The sequence below is a fragment of the Arvicanthis niloticus genome, chromosome 2 (assembly GCF_011762505.2).
Source record: "Arvicanthis niloticus isolate mArvNil1 chromosome 2, mArvNil1.pat.X, whole genome shotgun sequence".
Taxonomy (NCBI): domain Eukaryota; kingdom Metazoa; phylum Chordata; class Mammalia; order Rodentia; family Muridae; genus Arvicanthis; species Arvicanthis niloticus.
In genome coordinates, this window is record NC_047659.1 from 147,916,925 (window position 1) to 147,938,010 (window position 21,086).

At 45.0% G+C, this 21,086-nt stretch overlaps 1 protein-coding gene and 1 pseudogene across 4 annotated transcripts in view; one reads left to right on the top strand and one right to left on the bottom strand.

Moving 5' to 3' along the window:
• Myt1 (myelin transcription factor 1) overlaps window positions 1-21,086 on the top strand; it is a 71,027-nt gene that overhangs the window by 39,012 nt on the left and 10,929 nt on the right. For 3 of the 4 annotated variants that reach the window (XM_034494555.2, XM_076930469.1, XM_034494556.2), the window contains exons 13-22: window positions 225-494; window positions 3,670-3,824; window positions 4,614-4,676; window positions 4,812-4,880; window positions 8,468-8,530; window positions 8,937-9,020; window positions 15,374-15,595; window positions 17,288-17,379; window positions 18,080-18,183; window positions 20,680-20,823. In XM_034494555.2, coding sequence (XP_034350446.1) covers window positions 225-494; window positions 3,670-3,824; window positions 4,614-4,676; window positions 4,812-4,880; window positions 8,468-8,530; window positions 8,937-9,020; window positions 15,374-15,595; window positions 17,288-17,379; window positions 18,080-18,183; window positions 20,680-20,823 — 1,266 coding nt within the window. The remainder of the gene's footprint in view (window positions 1-224; window positions 495-3,669; window positions 3,825-4,613; window positions 4,677-4,811; window positions 4,881-8,467; window positions 8,531-8,936; window positions 9,021-15,373; window positions 15,596-17,287; window positions 17,380-18,079; window positions 18,184-20,679; window positions 20,824-21,086) is intronic. The other variant, XM_076930470.1, reaches the window with a different exon arrangement.
• On the bottom strand, window positions 9,831-11,729 carry LOC117702763 (dnaJ homolog subfamily A member 1 pseudogene; annotated as a pseudogene).

Here is a 21,086-nt window from a genome sequence, read left to right on the forward strand (position 1 = left end):
GTCAAGGACCTGTTTTCACTAAAGCTTGCAGTGGTCTCAAGGGGCTGGCTTCCTAATCTGTAGGAAAAAGGGGCTGCAGGGCTTCTTCACATGAGGTTAGGATGTTGTGCTGATTCTTTCCTCTCAGGAGGCCATTGTTTCTACAAGAGTCGGTGTTGTGGCCAGAAGAGACTCTCAGGAAGTGGTTCAGTTTGCTGATCCTGTTCTTACCTTCATATTTGCAGGCTGTGGACATTGAGGTAGATGAAAACGGAACTCTGGACTTGAGCATGCACAAACATCGCAAGCGGGAGAACACCTTTCCCAGCAGTAGCAGTTGCAGTAGCAGCCCTGGTGTCAAGTCTCCTGATGTCTCTCAGCGTCAGAGCAGTGCGAGCGCCCCCAGCAGCTCTATGACCTCGCCCCAGTCCAGCCAGGCCTCTCGCCAGGATGAGTGGGACCGCCCTCTAGACTACACCAAACCTAGCCGACTTCGAGAGGAAGAGCCTGAGGAGGTGGGTTCTCGATGTAGCCTGAGAGTATAGGCTCTCGGCTGCTTTCAGGGCTGCCGTGAACACTGCTTGCTTCTTAGATATCCTTTCCTTAAGAGATTTATGTAGAACCTTCAAGGTCTGTCTCTTTTCACACAGGATTCTTCATCTTCAGGGCATCCAAAAACTCAGGTCGAAGCCTGCAGCAAAGGTTTCTCCTGCATTGTTACGCTCAGTCTTGTTCCATAAAGAGAGTGGGTCTTCCCGACTCAACAGAATTTAGTGGCTAGCAACAATGTAGATTTTCCAGAGGAGAGGGATGCTTTATATCTCCTGGGGACGATTTGGGAAAAGATTGTTTTCTTGAGGATTTCATCAATAGCTCCCCAGGCTGCTTTGCTCACCTTCGACCAACATATTCCATCAGACACACTTGCTGTCCAGACAATGGTTTGATGCCCGGCTCCTTGACCCAGAGCAGTGAGGAACTGCTGGCACAGGGGCCTGGGCATGGGATCTTTGTGGTGGTCAAAGACCTGAGTCCCCGAGACTACTACCAAATGGGGAGAGAGGCAATAACTTGAGATCAGAGTCTGAGCTAGAACATTGCCTTTCCTGTTGTTCTACACACCTGAGTATCAAATGTGCGAGTTTCTCCACCCTATTTACTAAGGTGCTTCCTAAGAAACAGTCTGGACAGACAGCCAGTGTGAGACTAGCAGTATCCACCTTCTGGAGGGAATATCTGGAGGGAGCTGGACCATATACCTCTAGGAGGTGGGTGAGGTAGGCCAGCCCCACCCAAATCTACTTGTCTGTAAGTTAGTCCCTCTTTCAAATCTTTATTCCATCCTTGGGTAAGACCCAGGATTACCCAATTTTTAGAGGAATAGACTGGGCTCCTGGTTTAGGTAATACAGCACAGTTAACAGTCCCCTTAGGTTAACTTGGGTTAGAGAAGTCCTAGGATAAGCCCTCACAGAAGGGAAGGGAAAATAGAGCCATATCTATCTGAGTCTGTAGAAGCTGATTCCTCCTTGCACTAGGCAGGAGCCCTAGTAGAGGTTTGGGTGCCCTCTGTGTAGTATCTTCACTGTTTTCTCTCATGCTTGGGCCTAGAAACTTACCTGATTCATGCTTTAATCCCAGGGGCAAGTTGTTCAGTGGTCTCCTAACTGTGACTTCTCAACTTATTTTTTGGACTTGGGTTAGTGGATGTCTTGGGACCCTGCCTTGCCTCTTCATTAGTCCTAGTTCACTCTGGTCTTTTTATTTTGTTACCTCAGCATATCCTCTTGCAACATCATTGTCTCCCCAGAAATGATCTACCATTTGCAGTGGGGGCTCTCTTAGAGGTCCTGAGGTCCTCCTGCTAAGGTCTGCCCCATGCTCTACCTGCAGACTTTGCCAAGTTTTCCCAAACCTTTCTTCTCCTCACCCTTCCTAGTCATATTTCACCCCCAAAAGCTCTTCAATCAGGCCTTTTCCATCCCTTTCCCTCAGCTCTGTATTTCTTACTCAGACCCTCCTCCTATCAGTCATTCCCAATGGCTCATCAATTTTGACAGCAATTGTCCTGATACTATGGGTACTCTCAGCTCCTATTATGGGGCCTGTACTTCCTGACTTCACTGACCCTAAAGACTGCTCTTAAGTGTGTCTTTCCGAGGACCTTTGTTCAAATGCTTAAACAAACAGAGCTTTGTTTAGTGATAAAAATCATAATAGAGACTACAGTCTGGCTCCCCAGAGCTGCTCTGTGTGCTGCAGCTTCATGGGTTTCTCTTATTTAAGGGTTGCAACTTTTCAGATGCAGTGCCTGACTAGCTTGTTGAAACCCACATAGCAAGTTGGTACATTTCTGGAACCTAAAATCTTGTGTACCTGTTTGGCTAGAAGCTGTTATTCTAAGGCTGTAGGACCCCTGGCCTTCAATGGAAGAGCTGTTGTTCCTTACTCCGGGTGCCACATCCTTGAGGCTATGGGTAGTAAAAAAAATACTCTCAGGCCTAGAGATCAGTTAGTGGTGTTTGTTAAACGTCTGATCCGATCAAGGCATCCTGTTGTGCACCAGGGGTCTCAGGCTTACTATGATTATCATTAGGCTACTAGTATGTTATCCAACTCGGCTCCGAAATACCTCAGCAACCTTATTTAGTGCTTCCTAATAGTTGAGTCCTAAAGAGTACCACACCTGGGTGTCCATTCTGTGAACTCCATCTACATCTAATTTGGAGGACGTGAGCCAAGACTGAGTGTCCTGGCTTTCACAGTGTGGTCTTCTGTCTTGGGGTTGCTAGGTCTTTCTCCCTCTTTCATAAGGTAAAATATCGTGTTAGTTACTGACAGCCCCTCTTTGTTTCCTACTAGGTTGGACATCTGACTTCTTTGTCAGTTGTTAAAACATTCCCTGCTGGCTTTCCAGGTGTTCAGCGGTCTCTATAAATTGGTTAAGTTTTAGAAGCTATGCTTAGTGCTTCCCATAATTTTAGTTAACTCAGTCATTCTGGATTTCTGATGGCGTTGAAGATCTATAGTCTCATAGCCAATTCTGGCTATTTACTTTGAGAGAAAAGATCTGAGTGGATAGTTTTCAGCTGACATTCATTCTAAAGCCAAGAAAAAAAGCCAGGTTCAAAACTAAGTGTTTTAGTTAGGAGAGATGACAGAGGTTCTGGTTAGTCAACAAAATGATGGACTGGGTATTAGGACTATCTTGTACCTCACTGGTACAATTAAGAATAATTATGCTCTAATTGTATTTTGAGAGAAAAGTTTTATGTTAACAGGAAGGGTGATATGTAGGAGGAGATAAGGGGGAAGGAGTACCGAGAGGAAAAGATGGAGTAAGGAGAGGAGAAGATGAAGGAGAGGAGAAGCTAGGTGATGAGAGAGAGAGAAAGAGAAAGAAAGAGAGGGAGGCATGGAGGCAGATGTTCACGTGTCTCCACCAGTCAAAGATAGTTGATATATCTAGGTTGGGTATTGGGTTACACTTCTGATTGAGCATTACCAAACTTATAAAGCCTTTTATTAACATTTAAAAAAATTGTATAAAAGCAAAAAGGAAAAGGGGGCATGGGATAGGGGTTTTCTAGGGAGGGGAAATGGGGAAAAGGGATGGCATCTGAAATGTAAATAAAATATAAAATTAAAAAAAAACACAACATTCCCTGCTTTTTTTCTTCTTCTTCTTCAGTCAGAGCCAGCAGCACACTCTTTTGCTTCTTCTGAAGCAGACGATCAGGAAGTGTCAGAAGAGAACTCCGAGGAGCGGAAGTACCCAGGGGAAGTCACCCTAACCAACTTTAAACTGAAGTTTCTTTCCAAGGACATTAAGAAGGAACTTCTCACGTAAGTGATACCTCAGCAGACTGGCTTCTCAGGGAAGGCAGCCCCTGGACCCAGAACTCAGTCACTACCTAGATTCAGGTAGTTCACAGTGATGAGTTTTCTTTTAGCTTTGCACTGAGCTGGGCATGAACATGATCCCCTCTGAAGGCAATTAAGAGCCAGGAAGCTCCTCTGGTCCAGCCCACAATCCAGAACAGAACAGGGCAAGATGAGTGTTGTCGTCATGGGCAGAGAGGTTCAGACGCTGGCTCTCAGCTCTGGGAGCTGCTGAACCTCGGGGTGGAACAACCAAAGTCTTTCATTAACCTCTACTGCCACATGTCCAGTAAAAATCTAAAAAGGGCTGTGCATAGCACCCTTTCCATTGCTGATCTAAACTCACCAGTACTCAGAGCTGATTTCATGGAGGATATAGGGACCCTCCTTTCCTTATACTACACCCCACTATTTTCTTTCTACCTTGGCACCAGGCCTTCCCAGGTTGGCTGGGTCTGTGTTCTCAGAGAAAACTGTGTTGTTTTAGGAACTGGAGAAGAGAGGAGTACCCCATCTACATGTTCGTGAGTCTACAGTTAGCACGTATATGCACACACAACACTCATGCTTCGGAGGCATTCTAACTTCAACTTCTTTCTCCTTCTTGAGTTCAGTTGTATAGGAAAAATTTCCAGTCCCAAAGGCGAGAGGTGTGATCTGAGGACGGCCACCTGCCCTTGAATAACTTGTTCTCGGGGAAGGCCTGCAGGTGTACATGGTTCTCTGTTCTGACACTCTTTTTCCTTTGTCCAGCTGTCCCACCCCCGGCTGTGACGGCAGTGGCCATATCACCGGGAACTATGCCTCCCATCGAAGGTTTGTGCCCTGCTCCTCTGGTCTGGCTCCAGTGCTTTGTGTATGTGTGTGTGTGTTTGTAGGGGGGAAGGGTTCCTCCTCATCTCTTCTGCTCCCCTCTATGGCTCACCCCATATCCCATCTCTTCTCTTTCAGCCTCTCTGGTTGCCCTCTTGCTGACAAGAGCCTCAGAAACCTCATGGCTGCCCACTCTGCTGACCTCAAGTATGTTTGCGCTCACTGACTGCCCATCTCTTGGGCAGCTCCCTGGCTTTGCTTTTTTCTTTATGAGGCTCCTATCAAGTCAGTCTTCTCTAAGATACCATCTCAGGCTGGCTCTGCTTTCCTGGGATGGGGAAGAGGAGCAGGGCTTGAAAGGGCCGATTCTGCTTGGCTGGGCTGTCCTTGCACCTATGACTCCAGCTTTGAACAGTCTGAACCTCTGAGCACTGTCTATCTCCCTTGTTGGAGCAGAGCTCCTGTACTGCTCCAGCTCTTTCCCCAGCTACTCCCAAGGACTCTGACAGGGCTGCCGGGCCTGCTTTTCCTATTACCACTCTAGATACTGAAAAAAGCTGGAACTCGGCTGTGGCTTGGTAGCTATAGGCTACGGGGCTCTTGTCAAATGAACTGTCACTAACAATACCAGAGAATGTCCCTTGCTTCCCACCCCAACCCTGCCTTGGCTGTTCTATTTCTCCCTGGTGCCCTCCCAGTCCTATGCAGTGCTTTTGCCTTCTCTCTGCTGGATCTCTCCCTGCTTCTGTGCCTCTCTGCCTTAACACATGTGCAGACCAGGCTCTGCGGGCACCCACAACTGTCAGTTTGCTTGACAATCCTCAGAAGAGAGGAGCAAGCACCCAGGGGTTTCCAGACATCTGTTCTCTCGGAGCTGGAGCTGGTGCCTGCATTATTTCTTTCATTTTCTCTGTTGATCTGTGACATTGTAGCCCCCATGACCCCGAGCTGTGGTTACCTTATTCAGGTGACCAGAGCTGAGTAGAGACATTGGAAGAAGAAGATACTATCCTGTTGTTCAGTTCCTCACAACAGGGCCAGGGCCCTCCCTCTCACAGTCCTTTGTGATAGGGGCTGTGAATATAGGCCAAGACTCCCTGGATCTGATTTAAAATTAGACAGGTGCTGGGATACGAGTACCTTTTGGACAAGGAGCTAGAATGCTAATAGCAGAGGGGACTTGAGCTGATTTGTGCCAGGACAGAAATCCATGCCCACTCTGTGTTCTTCTCTGATCAGCTCCATTCCTTCTGGTGGTGAATATCAGTTGCATACCCTGTAGGCTCATGTAATTACTCATTCACTCACTAACACTGTAGCTTAGTCATGAAACTCAAAGTTGGAGAACTCAGTCCTATGGCCTCAGAGAACTGCTTCCCTCACACGTATGACACCACTCCAAACACTTATTTTCTTTCTTGTATTCTCTCCTACCCTCATACCCATCTTTATATCGAATTCTGATTCCTTTTTGAACTCAGGTCCTAGAGAACTCTCTATTTCAGGATATAACTATACATTGTATGTAGAAAATAGACCCTGGGAGGGGCTGCACCCTAAGCCTGTAAACAAACAAACAAACAAACAAAAAACCAAACCAAAACAAAACCCAAAAAACCTTTTAACATAAAACTTCTGTGGGCACAGCAGAGGAAAGCCTCCTTATATGGGTCTCAGGTGTCCGTACTGCCTCGAGCACTTCTTGTCCCAGAGCTTTTTCTGGGTCTATTGCCTTGTTGCTCCAGACTCCAGTGTGGTTTTGGGGGAGGGTGACCATGATCTCTTTTCCACATTTCCTGATACCTCAGTGCTCTTGGGATTCTTGTTCTGTCTGAGTAGGCACCAGACTGTCCAAAGCAGTGAAAGTGAGCTCTTTTTGTGATCTCCCTATAAACACTAAAATACAGACCTGATCCGGCACGCTCTGATTTTAAGCAAGTTTCCGGGGTGTTTACTCTCCTTCTGTGTGTGATAAGGGGCTGCCTTGAGCTGCTCAGGTCACCGGTGTGTAAATGTATGTACTGTTCCATGCGGTGGAGGCATGTCAGGCTATAAAGAGGGTTGACAGCTCTTCTGCAGTACAGGAATAAGACACAGAGGGAGACCTGAGGTACCACCAAGGCAGAGTCATCATTTAGGTATAAATTCTCCCTTCTTCTCAGGCAAGGCACTTAGAAGCAGATGTAGTCAAGATAGAGGCAGTTCTAATTCTTGTGGCTACTCCATAAGGAGTATATCAAGGAAACCCAGTCCTCTTACTATATGGACACTATCCTCTTTAAGTGTAACTTGCAGGAAAGCCATCAAGTAATGGCTTCATAAGGAATACAGAGCACTCTCCTGTGATCTAGGCACCTGCTTGTTCTCAGGAAGCCACAGACCTTCCCAAGACTCTTGGGTGCTGTTGAGTGTAACTGCACCTCACCCCTGGTGCCACTCATAGCTCAGAGGCTTGGGTTGCTGTGTGGCTACTGAGTGACCACCACTTTCTGTACTAAACCTCTGCTAGATGCTTTCTTGACATGAAAACAAGGAACAGAATTCCTGGGTCTCAAACTGAGCCTCTTTCTACTGAAAGCAGGGAAGAATTATTCTCAGTTCCCTGTACTTGGACTTCTGGACAGTAGGGCTACCATGGTGGTAATGTAGCCTTACTACTGCAATGTACACCCCACTACATGACCTCATGAAGACTAGAGAAAGATTTGGTGGGTCAGCGGCCTGACAGTCAAAGAAGTATCCAGTATGTTACACTGTGAGGCACCTGAGAAATCTGGGAAGATACCCTCAAAAAGCTCTGCAGGGAGGGCAGAAATAAAGTCACAAGAAGCGATGCCAGCTATGCCATCCTCTGGGATCCCAGACTCCCAGCTTCTCTCTTCCATATAAGAAGTACTACAAACCAAAAGTCAGATGCTACTTGTATACAGGAAGTCAGAGACTTCCCAGGGATAGGGTGCCATGGAGCAGCACTTTGGATAAATTACCAAATGCTCACTGCTTCCCATAGGATTGTACTGTAATTACTGGCAAGATGCAAAGATCTGAAGAGATGGGTCCACTTCCAAGTCAGCCCCATCAATCAACAACACCTGCCATGATTTTCCATTTGGGAGAAAATAATTCAAGAAAAGTCCATGTTTATAATATTATACTATAATTTCTACCACTGTGTGAGATATATTCACAAGACATTTTTGGATGTATAGTAAACCTTGATTTTTGTATTTTGTGTTTCCTATTTTATCCTTGCTGGGTCCATGTGCCCATTAAAGCCACTGGCTGAGTTCTATACTCACCAAGCAGGGATCAGGTCTGCAGTGGCCACGTAGCAGATACTCATAGGCACGTTTCTGAGTTCTCATGGTTAAACATAAGGCTTAAATGTGTTCTAGATGATCATATATGACTGCAACTCAATGAAAGGCTAAACTGGGAACACACACTCTCCTTTGGATGCAGTGAACACAGCGGGCTGAATCCAGTGCCCTATTTGTTGTCCTGTGTAAAGCTAGGCTCATTCACATACTCTTTTCTTGGCTTTCCGGGTTTCCCTGGGAGTAGCAGAGGGTCAGTACTGAGTCCCTGATATGATCCTGTTGAATACCTGTTAGCTGGCAATGACAGACTAAGCTATGTAATGCTCCTTTATAAAGAGGTGCTTAAATGGAGGGGGGCAGGGGACATGCTTGTTTGAAGGACCTAGAGCTTAAGATTTTGATATGCTTACTTGAAAGCTGAGCCCAAAAGGGCATGTGATATAGGCTGTGGTCTCATCCTATGTTCTTCTGCAGGTGCCCCACACCTGGCTGTGATGGTTCTGGCCACATAACAGGGAACTATGCTTCACACCGGAGGTGAGTGGGGATAAGGGTAGTGGTGAAAGTTATGACTTAGACAAAGTCCTAATGTTCTGAATGAGATATTAGAGCCCATTTGCATCTCTTTTGAGTTGTTGGTGCTTCCAGCATTGCTCAGTTATCCCTTTGCAGTAAACGAAAAGACAAAGTGTCAGATTAGAGGCTCCGGAAGATGTTTCCCACTCTTGGTTGTTCTGTTGCTCTAGTTGAAGGCTCTGTACGAGCCAACCCTGTTCCACATGGAAGCATACCTGATGAGTCAGCTGACTGATTGATCCTTTCTTCCCTCCTTCCCCCCCCCCCCCACAGGGGGCCACAGAACTTGAGGGAGTAGCATGAGGCAGACAGTGAGGGAGCTGCTGTTCTGGGACTGAGGTGGCATGTTTTCCTCTTTCAAAACCAGTTTGTCAGGCTGCCCACGTGCCAAGAAGAGTGGACTCAAGGTGGCGCCTACCAAGGATGACAAGGAGGACCCCGAGTTGATGAAGTATGTTGGGTCATGATGGTTCCTTCATTATTTTGAAAATTTGAGATTTTTAAAAAATGTTTTAACTAAACAACAAAAACTGAAACAAATCCTTTTGAATACAAATCTGGAATCTCAGAAGTTGAGTGGTTGGGAGCAGGAAGATTATTGAGTTTAAGCCTGCCTGAGCTACATAATGAGAGCCTGTCTCAAAAGAAAAACAAAATGAAACAACTTACTTTAGCCTTTTCCTCACACCTGGCCACTAAATTGATTGATGACAATTTTCATCTTTACAGAAATACTGGAACCTGACACGTTGATTCCTGGATATTGATCCCAGAGTGTGTTCTCTGGGTTCAGGTTAGAGGTGCTTTGGGAAGCTAAGTACCCCACTGCCCCAAAGTGGTTCTGGAATCCCCACAGTCCTTGTAGTGTGTGTTTTGTCTAACAAGAAGGTTCAGGTATAAAGTTTTGGAGGGCAGTTCATTAGGATGATAGTGTATCTTTGAATGTTACCTGTCTAACCATCAGCACATCTGTCTAGAACTAATGAAGGAGGGGAGTCTGGGGACTAAAGAGAATATCATTGTTCTTTATTTTCTCTCTTTTATAAGTTGTTTTTTTTTTTTTCTGATTACCAGTTAGATACAGAGTATAAATTCCCTGACTTAACAATGAAGGGTCATTCAGTGAAGTAAAAACACATAGCTAGCATTTTGGTCTTAGCTTGTTCATATACACAGCTGAATCAATTCCAAGGTATGGCCTATCAGATGCTAGGGTAATTTTTTAAAAAGTAGTTTTTACAGACTGGGCATAGTAGGGCACACCTTTAATCCCAGCACTCTGGAAGCAGAGACAGGCAAATCTTTGTGATTTCAAAGCCAGCCTGGCCTGGTGTCCATAGTAAATTTCAGCATAGCAAGGGCTACATGGAGAGACTTATAGATGTATAACTTTATCTTGACACTGAGATCAGCATACACAAAGGGCAAAGTCAAGGCTTTTATATTTGTCTTTATTCTTCACTTAACTTTTAAAACACTATATAGTTAATATTTTAAAAAACAGTAACAAGTATTTTATCCTCAGATACTTCTCTGTTATAATGACACCGTCTTTCCTGACTTAGATAAAAGTCTAATTTTACCTGATGCATTTCACCAATTTCTTCCATTTCCTTCCTCTCAGGAAGGGATTTTTCTGAAAAGAGAGTTTATCAAGGGAGAGAAGGATATTTTCTAGAACTTAAAGATTAGTCATCCCTTTTCCTATGGTTGACCATAAATTGCCATGTCTTCATCTAGAACACATTTTATATCTCTATGCTTGGTAACTTGACCAGGATGAGAGGCGATCAATGTAATTTGGTTGTTGGGAGCAGACACTGGCTTTTGGAAGGGATGCAGTGTTTCAAGCAGCTGTATGTTCATACACATGAAGAAGATCTTATTGAGTAAAAACAATGTGGGCCTTCTGACCTAAGATGATGATAATACCTCTTGCCTGTGTCTTGGTTCTTAGTTTCCTTCACAATGAAATGTTATTTTCTGGCCATCTTTCATGCCTTTGTCAATATAATCTCTAAAATATTCTCTCAAACCATCTTCTTCCCATTGTAGCTTTTGCATCTGTCCTTAGAACTGATCTGTTTTCCGTGGCACTGGCTCTCCATGAACATATTCTGTTTGTGGAACCATTCCTGTGCTATCTGATGATAAGTCCTAATTTGCATTTAAGAAACTCCTTTCTTAAAACCTTGACCTGAATATCTTTTACAAATCCTTTTGCAGAGTCTTTTTTTTCCCATCACCATTCTATAAATCTAATAAAGGTACTGAGAGCTGACAAGTAGCGTTTGTTACTCTCCTTTCTCTCTGTACCTTTCCTCTTCTTTCTTAAAACATATTGAAGATGTCCATTTTTCTGCTAAGTGAGTATCTGGGTGTTGATGGCCCAGTTTATGTCAACTAAAATTACTACCTGCTTTACCATCTTTGATTACTTCTTCTATTCATTTTATTATTGTTGTTGTAAGTCTCCTAATTAGGAACCAGAGACAACTTTTTAAGCTTGGAAATTTTGTTTAAACTTTTCTCCATTATGTATCAGGGTGGTATTTCAAGATTAGTTTCTTATAATCCCTTTTCATTTTTTTTCCTTGGGGAAATTGGTTTTTGCCACCAAAATATCATAGTGAGAAGCTTTTTACCATCATTTGCTATGGCTAGTGCATGTGCTGGAACTTCAGGAGGTGGGGAACAGAAAAGAGCTCAAAGCATCACGAATTGCCTCACCAGGAGTTCTAGAAAGTTCCCAAATCTTTTGTGGATCTTAAGTGACCCAAGTTCCTGAAGCAAAAATACAGTTGACTACCATGTGTTTATCACAAAAAAGTGACTTCAGTGAATCAGAAAGATAAGTGAACCTATTGCACTTTTTAAAGGATGTACCAGTTTGTCTTTTACACCATATCCCTGACCTACGGCAGGAGAAAATTTGACTGAATGAAGACAGTCACTGACAGCTATGAGTTAAATGATTTGCTTCTGTGCATCAGAAGCTTTCACATGGAATGAAAAAAGCAATCAGAATAATCTATACTGGTAAAATATAAATGTATGCAATGATGTAGATAAATGGATGAATATGCAGATAAAATATAGATAGATTAATAGATGAGAGAGAGGGGGAGGGAGGGAGGGGGAAAGGGAAGGAGAGGGAGGGAGATGACAGGCAGATGAGGTTAGGGAAAAGCTATATTCATGGGTTCAACTGCATTCTTGCAAGAGGATAGACTGTGCACAGAAAATGTGTTTAAAAGTAAAGATCTGATTTCAGGGAAGGTAAAAATTTTGGTGGTAACAGATACATTTTACATTAAGTACATGGTCTTACACTGTGTTGAGTGGACTAGGACAAAGGAGAAACAACATTTGGTGACCACTGATTACCTGGTATCCTTGTGTAGCCTTGGCCAGATTTCTACTTGCAGTATAAACAGGTTGGCCTAAAATTCATGAATCTTCTGATTCAATGTCTGCAGTGCTAGAGTCACAAGTGTGTGCCGCCATGCCTAGTAAGGGGTATTTATCTGCAAAGGGGCAAGTATATCTCAGAATGAGGAAAAGAGAACATGCTTAATAACTATTAAAAATGTGGGAAATGAGGAGCGACCATAGAAATAATTAAGGAAAGTATCTCTTGCCAAGGCAGCGTAAACCCAAGACAGATTAACCAATCTGTTGAAAGCGTGTAAATATTTATAACAAGTTAGCAATTCCATAACCTTAGAATGAAATAAACAGGTTTTTCTCTTGAAAAAAAAAATACAGTTGACTATTTCCATTCTCCTGGGCAAGGTGGGGGTAGGGTGGGTGATACGTCTTCTAGGGGCTTACGGGCAAACCTTCACCATATGTGATGAAGTCAATAGGTACTTGTGTTATTGTAAGATTATTTTTCCCCATAGAAAGCTAGTTTTCTGCAGCACTCACTCGTTTGCAGATGAGGACATGCCCTGTCACAGGCTCAAATAGGAACGACCCACTGACCAATTTACCCAGGACATGGGAACTCAGAGCTGACCCTTAGTAAAATGGACAGAGGGTTGCCCAACAGGTGAACAGAACAGGTGTCTCTGTTTTGGAGATTGATCAGAATTTAGGCTGCTTGTTGGGGCTGGGCCCAGTGGGCTTTTAAGAAGCAGGCCTTCTGCGGGGCAGTGGTGGCGCACGCCTTTAATCCCCACACTTGGGAGGCAGAGGCAGGTGGATTTCTGAGTTCCAGGGCAGCCTGGTCTACGGAGTGAGTTCCAGGACAGTCAGAGATACACAGAGAAACCCTGTTTCAAAAAACAAAACAAAAAAACAAAACAAAGAAGGAGGTTTCCCCTGACTGTGTTGTTTACTGGGTCAACAACACCCACTCTCTCACTTAGCAGAAAAGCAACTTGGCCTGGGATTACACTTCTCCCAGCTTGTTCCAGCTGTAGTCAGAATTGAGCTGACCACAGAATAAAGGCCTAACCAGCATCACATCATTCGGAAGGAGTTGCCACCAGCAACTATTTAATCTAATAAAATTCATTTAATTTTTACAACAAAACCTGTAATGTAATGCAAATATATATATATATATATATATGCTGGTTAAATCTTGGTGTGAAAAAAAAAAAGAAAAAAATTTTCCAGAAATTTGCTTGCGGTCATATAGATGCGAAGTCTTTACCAAGCACATCAGCAAGGACCCTGTGGGCTGTATATTGTTGGCGAATTATGCTGCATTTTCAAGTGAATAAGGTCAAAATTGGTATTTTTTCAAATTAGCTGGGGAAATAGTTTTCCTTTTTCTAAAGCGTTATCAAGTTTGCTGTTTAAAAAGCAAAGCTTCTGCAGCCAGGAGGAGACTGCGATTTTTAGATGTCATGCAGAACTTGCATGACGAATTTACTAATGTCTTTATAGTACGAATGGGGTGCCTGTAAGTATTTCCATTTCATAGAGCTTCCCCTTGCTCATATAGTATTTATCATTGACCACCATCTTTAAACAAATACAGACCAAAGCAGAGACTTTAATGGATATACCAAGTCCTATGGAAAGGGTGGGGTTTTGTTAGTAGGCGCAAGTTGTAGTTTTGCAAGGGTTGTGCTAGAATTCTCATTCTTAATGCTTCATATAAACACTGTTTGAAACTAAGTCATGTCAACACTTTGAGGTCATAGAAGTCAACAGAGCTTCCAGTGTAGAGGTCAGGTGTTAATGCTTTCCCTGCTCTATTGACCACTCCTGGAGGTCCATCTTGTCCAAGCCATTCTGGATCTGACAGCTACTTCTCTGTTCCCTACGGTCCTGGACCCATGTCTCATATCATTACACACATGGCTTCTGTGCCTCACTGTTCATTCTGGAAAAGATAAGCTCACCCAAGGATCATGGAAGCCTGTTGGTTCATGCCGTATTCACATCTCAACATAATGTCAAGCATGATTTTGAAGATTTGATGCCATTGTTAAGAGAAAGTAATTACTCCTGAATACTACTTTTTTGGTGAGATTCCAGTGAATAATAGAAACTCTTTTTTGGCAAGGAGATTAGAAGCTCTTCAAGTGGTTAGAAGAATTCAACTGTCTTCAGTGACTAAAGAGTCTATATCAGCTGGTCTTTTGAGTTTGTGATATTGGGCACAAAGTAAGGGGTATCATCTCAACACTCAGGTTGGCTATCTTTGGCTTATGTATTCCATACCTCACGGTGGTGGGCATCCAGATTTGAGGAGCTAGACATTGAATGTGAGCTATCCAAAGCCTCTGTGGGGTGTTCTTGGTGTGTCCTTGTTATGGGCTTCAGGTTGAGATCACCTTGTGTTGGCCTTGCAAACAGTCTATGTTGTCTGAGGGCTATGTAGGCTGCAGGAGCAAGAAGGGGAGGAAAGAAGGAAAGTGGGGGGGGGGGGCTTTTCAGATAGAAGAAGAAACAAGGCCTTGGCAAAGGTGACTAAGAGACTATTTCTAAGGGTTTCCTGGAGTTGAGATGGGGTACTAACTTGCTGCTGCCACCTTGCTACTCTGCAGCCGAGAATTATGCCCTATGACCCAGGAGCAGGATACAGCAAGAGACTACCTGGCAGTAGGAGACTGATTCTGGCCCTCTGTCTTCCTGAAGATGTCCTGTCCTGCCTTCTCTGCATCCGCAGAGAACGCTGTAAAATATAGCAGCAGTGTTCCTGGATCCTACGTATCTGGTTCTTAGCATATAGTGAACATATGACATGATTGAGTTGCATTTGTTAGAAAGAGCTGGAAGTTTTTAGATTGATGATCTTGTTCTGGGGCATAGGTGGGTTCCTGGAGGCCCTGCTCTCCTTATCTCATTGGTTCTAGCCAATCCTTCCTATACCATGCCTAGAACATTTGTCATCTGCATCTATATTGTCACCATAATGCTTCTATCTCTGTCATCAAGTACCTAGAACAAAGGAGTGGCTCCTGGCCAGCCTCCAGCAGGGTGATTATGGGTAGTCAAAGCCAAGACTTTCCTTTGAGTACTATGTTCTCCAAATACCCATGGGCACCATGACATGATAGGTCCCAGCTCTGAAGCTGTAGGTTAATGGGCCTATTGATCTGCCTGGCTTAGGGTGCCCCCATCGCTCTCCTGATTTACAGGCCTTGCTCTGCAAGAGCCAAGGGTAAAGAGGGAGAGGGACAGCATCCCCATCTGCAAAGCCAGTGCTGGGATTCGGCTGGCTTCTTGCCTCACTCAACAGTATAAAGTACATGATGCTGGGTATCTACAGCCTGGCTTTGTAGGGTTCCCTGATCCTCTTACCGAGGGCCCCTGTGGTCACCTCAGTCTTTCTGTGTCTAGGTGCCCAGTTCCAGGCTGTGTGGGGCTCGGCCACATCAGCGGCAAATATGCCTCTCACAGGAGTGCTTCTGGCTGCCCACTGGCTGCTCGAAGGCAGAAAGAGGGAGCTCTCAATGGTTCATCTTTCTCGTGGAAGTCGCTGAAGAATGAGGGCCCTACTTGCCCCACCCCAGGTTGCGACGGCTCTGGCCATGCCAACGGCAGTTTCCTCACCCACCGAAGGTACCTGACCCACATGTCAACAACAATCAGGGACCTTTGGTCTGGAACATTACTCCTGTTGGTGAGAGCATGCCAGTACTTAGTGGGAATAGCAGTTCTGCAAGGGAAAGCAAGACCCCAGTAGATAGCTAAATAAGAGAAATCATGGAAACTGATGGTACCAGATGGTTTTTGCTTTGTTTTCAGCATGTGTTTGTTTCCATAAGTGTCCTCCATACCCTGGTGTTTATTGTCCCCATGAGTAGTGTTATGTTAAGTATGGAGGCCATGCTTGAACAGACTCCTGTCTCTATTCATATTTGACTTCTCAGGAAAAGTTTGTTTCCTATACCTTGTTCCCTACCTCTTACATTGGGCCCATGTTTTGAAATGTGGGCAGAGGCTCTTGCTGGCTTTGCAAGGGACCTGGTAACTAGACCTCTTCTCGTCTAGGTAGTGCTTGTTCCATCACCTGCCCACAGCACCTGCCACAGGGCTGAGTTGGCTTTGTTTCACCAGATCCCTTTCCCATTTTGTTCTAAGAAACAATTGATCTTGTCCAGTAACTTTTGTTTGGAGTGAAAATCAATTCCTATTCCCTTCTTTCCTCCTTTCCCTTTCTTCTTCCTTCTTGCCCTTATTTCTTCTTCTACCTACAGAGTTAATACATCCATTCAACAAAAATATTTACAGAGAGTCCGCCTAGCATCAAGGAGTAGAGGCAGAACAGAGAACAAAAGAACAACCTGTTGTTGCCATTTTGAATGTGTGTAGGGCAGGGTGGGTAGGGACATATAGTTTACACAGGTGAGAGTTACTGAATCTGGTAAATAGTGATCAGGGATTGGGGGAAATAGCAGAGCCATAAGCAAACTGTACTCTAAGCCAGAAGCTTGCCCAGAGATGTATGGAGGACAAGTTTTCATATAGCTGGAGCTGGGGAGGGCCTGGCATACCTACTAAACGGGGTGAAAAAGGAAAGAAGACAGAACTTTGTATCTAGCCAGTTGCCTTAGAGAGTGAGGGGCCTAGTTAGGAGCACAGGAAAATGGGATCTCATTTGGGCAGCTGGGATCACCACAGAATACAGACCATAAAGGAAATGCCAAGAAGACCAGAGAAGAGACTGATGGATCCTAAGCCAAGTGGGCAGGGTAGTTGATCTCTGTGCTTTCATAGTACATTTCACTTACCACCTTGATTTATGATGTGGATGAAATTGCACAAACATGAAGTAGTGTGTGATAATCCACATGCTTTTATGTTTTTCTGCTTGAATAGCTATATTCAAGGAATCACCTGTTAATGCTGGTACATCCATATCCTGAAGGATCTCTCAGGTGGGGTTACCTCTGAGGACTCTTCTCAGAGTTCAGTGCTTCAGAGTGCCAACAGATGGGGCATGCAGGCCTCAACCACTGCCCAGAGGAATAACACCTGGAGGCATCAATGCTCTGGTTCTTTAGGATCTGTGGGCAGCCATGATTATGCCTAATAGGGAAGGCACTGAGGGGCACCTGCCTGGGCCCCTCTCATGGACTGTAGCCTTGCTCATCAGGCAGGGAAGCTGAGGCGAAGCAATGTCACCATAGGGAAGCATGCAGGGTCATCTGGGTGAGATGGAACAGAATGGTGTAGTCCTGATGTGAGACCCTGTACCTGCCTGTGCACTATGTCCTGAACTGGTCAGTGATGTGTAACTTCTGCTTCTAGTTTGTCTGGCTGTCCCAGAGCAACCTTTGCTGGAAAGAAAGGAAAACTCTCAGGGGATGAGATTCTCAGCCCAAAGTTCAAGACAAGCGATGGTGAGGATGCCCTTCTGGGATGTCCCTCTTACTGTCCTCTCTGTGCTGTGGGAAGGGGATGGGGAAGCTGAGCTCCCTTGAGAATGGTGGTTCTTGCCTTGAGCTACTGTCCTACTAACATTAGCCCTGAAGTTCTCAATGAGACCCCTGGTTCTGACCGAGTTTGATGACTATGTGGATCTGCGCCTGATGTGAGAGCACCAAAAGCTATGCCCATGGGTTTGTGGACAGTGTGACCACTTGTATCCAGGAAGGGAGATTCTCTTGGATCACATCTCCCTTTGGTTGTAACACTTAATATCTCGGAAGAGACCTGTACTTCCTGCCAAGGTTAAGGCAGAAGGAAAATAATACTGTTTTCAGTTTCCAAGATTTCCCAATATCCATCCCCAAGAGAGTAGCTCAGGGCTTGACAAGATGCTCACATCTAAATGAAGGTCTCCCTTTCTGTCTTCAAAGCAGTTGGACAGAACCACAGTTGGTTTCTCCCTCTCCCTCCTCCCTCTCCCTCCTCTCTCCTCCCTCTCCCTCCCTCCCCCTCCCCTCCCCTCTCCCTCCCCTCCCCTCTCCCTCCTCTCCCTCTCCCCTCCCCTCCCCCTCCCTTTCCCTCTCTCCATCTCCCTCTCCCTCTCCCTCCCTTCCTCCTTCCCACCCTTCTTTCCTTCCTTTCTTACCTTCTTCCTTTTTTATTTCCTGGCAGTACTGGAGAATGATGAGGAGATCAAGCAGCTAAATCAGGAGATACGAGACTTGAATGAGTCAAATTCGGAAATGGAGGCTGCCATGGTGCAGCTGCAGTCTCAGGTGGGTGCCACCACTCTACTTGGCTCTTTCCTGCCACCCAGAGCCAGCCTGTAGATTGTTGCTTCCATCAATATCACTGATACTGAACTAATGGAAGCAAAGCACCCATCACATAGCACCCAGTGCTCTGGTTAGCTGCCCACTCACTGCATTGCCTGGGAGTCTTCTCTGTCCCTGGTCTGGCTAGTGTTAATCATCCTCTCAGATTGCTCCATTGGCAAGACCAGTCTGTCTGCTGGTGTCCTGGTTCTGCTAGTACTGGTTGTTTACTTCATGTTTCCAGTCTCATTAGCACTGGAAGCTCATCTGCTCTATTCCTACCTGGACTAGCACAGCTACACACCAGTAGCAGGGCTTGCCCATCCCCTCCTAAAGATTTTGCTTTTCTCAATAGAATGTGGGTTAGATCAGAGCCTTTCCACTACCTTGTTCAAGACTTGCTCTTGGAGGAAAGCCTTCAGTGTTGAGTGCTGGTAAGCAGGGCTGTTGCTTGGCAACAGGGCTACTGCTCTACCTTCTAACTGCTCAGTGTGTCTAGAGAAGAGCTGGTGTTATGTGAGTGTCCTCTAATGGTTGGAGAGACAAAAAGGATAGGAAATGTTCACAGAATCAATCAAGGGTAAAGAAGTCAAATAGGAAAACAGCCCCTTCCTGGAGGCAGCAGTCATAACAAGATTCGTTCCACATGTCTTGTAATCTAGTTTCTTTGTGGGATAATGCATTTCAAGAGCCCGTGTACATGTAGCACCAGTCTTGGAGTCAGAAAGAGCTTGTAACATGAGTCCTATACATGTTGATGTGTTGTCTTCCAGGACCACTGGAAATGACAACAGAAGGAATAGAGTTTTTTTTTAGCTGGAACCATCACTGTTCTCTATATATGTCTCTGAATGAGACATTGTATAGTATAGGTCATCTCTCAGAGTTCCCAGAGCCTTCATCCTTGTGGTAGCACCTCTTATTTCTCTGTTTGTCAAATATCATATTTTTAAGACATTTATTTTTGTTAAAGATTCCATTTTTGTTTTAAAATTACATACATGTGTGTGTGTGTGTATGTGAGTGTGAGTATGTGTGTGTGCATTTTTGCATTGCTCATGAAATCTAGAGGAGAGCTTTGAATCCCCTGGAGCTGACATTACAAGAGATTGTAAACTGCCTGATGTGGGTGCTGGGAACTGAATCTGGATTCTAAGAACAGTACACGCTTTTAACTTCTGAGTCATCTGAGTCATCTCTCTGGCTCTTTGGACTTATTTATTTACTTACTTATTTCTTCTCTTTCTCTCTCTCTCTCTCTCTCTCTCTCTCTCTCTCTCTCTCTCTCTCTCACACACACACACACACACACACACACACACACACACACACACACACACGCATTTGCGCCTATGGAGGCCAGAGATGTCAGATACCGCTGGAGCCAGTTACAGGCATTAGTGAGTCACCTGATATAGGTGCTGGGATTCAGACTTGGGTCTCCTGAAGGATTAATAGTATTAACTACATAGCTGTCCCTCTCACCTCAAAATGCAATTTTTAAAAAGCTTAGTGTGATGGTACTGAGGTATTCAGGAGGCTGAGGCAGGAGAAGTGTGCGAGCTCATAGGTTTAAGAGAGAGTAGTCTGGGCAATACAGAGAGATGACGCTATCTTTAAAGCACAAAACAAAGCCTAATCTGTAAAAGACTGATTGCTTTCCTTTACCAGTCCTAGCCATCACTCTGGGGGCCTTCCATGCTAGCTGTGGAAAGGCTGGAGGAAAAGGAATGCAGGTCTCTAGAACCCCTTTAGTCACCACTGGTAGAGCAGAGCACTCAGCCTCACCTGCAGCTTCCAGCAGGAGCTCACTGTCCTTGTGTCATGTCACACATTGTCGTCCCGTGAGTGTAGTCTTGGAAATACACAGTTAAGCTGTGGATGGTCCCTTAACACCAGAAACCCCAGAAACAGCATACTCCTATGTTGGTTCATTTTCGGGATGTAGAAGATGGAGAAATTTGTCTGTATTTGGTCTGCAGATGTGTCTGGAGTCTAGGCAGCCAGCTTGCTGGTCTTTTGTGGGGAGGGAAAGACTCAGGAAGAGACAACCTAATACCCACAAGCTGCATGCAGTTATTCTCTTTCTACACCATCCTACAAAAGGAACATGAAGCCTCACAAAATAAGAGTACAACTAGAGTGGGCAGAGATTGAGCCCAGGGTGCCTTGGAGTCTGTAATTTCACTCCACCCCTAGGAAGGACAAGGCAGAGACAGCCACATGTAACCTTAAGTATTTGGTACACCAGCTCCTACTTCCTTTGTGCAGAGGCTCTCCAATCAGGGACCAGGGCTCTACCGTCTCTTTCTCTGGATGGGGTACCCTATGGGGGAGCAGAACCAAGTCTCCTTCCCACTAACTTTGTCTTTTCCTAGAACACGGTGGGGTATGGCCAGTGCTTTCATACCAAGCCAGGGCCAAGGGAAGGCAGCATTTTCTATGTCTCTGTCACAGATCTCTTCCATGGAGAAGAACCTGAAGAACATCGAGGAAGAAAACAAGCTTATTGAGGAGCAGAATGAGGCCCTGTTTCTGGAATTGTCTGGGCTTAGCCAGGCCCTCATCCAAAGTCTTGCCAATATTCGCCTTCCACACATGGTAGGCAGCAAATCACCTCTGGGTATTACAGCTGAGCTAGCAGCTGCCCTAGGGACGGTTCTGGGGTTGGAACAGTGGGTGGACCTCACTGCTTTGTTTATGAGTCCTTAGGGAAGGACCCTGTGAGAAGGGTTCTATACCCTTGGTAGTGTTCTCAGTGGTCTGTGGAGGTAGCTGTTGGATCTAGTCCTGAGTAGTTCATGAACTGTGGTATAATAGAGTTTCAGTGAGTCTTGTTGCTACGACTTTTAGTTTTGGCAGGG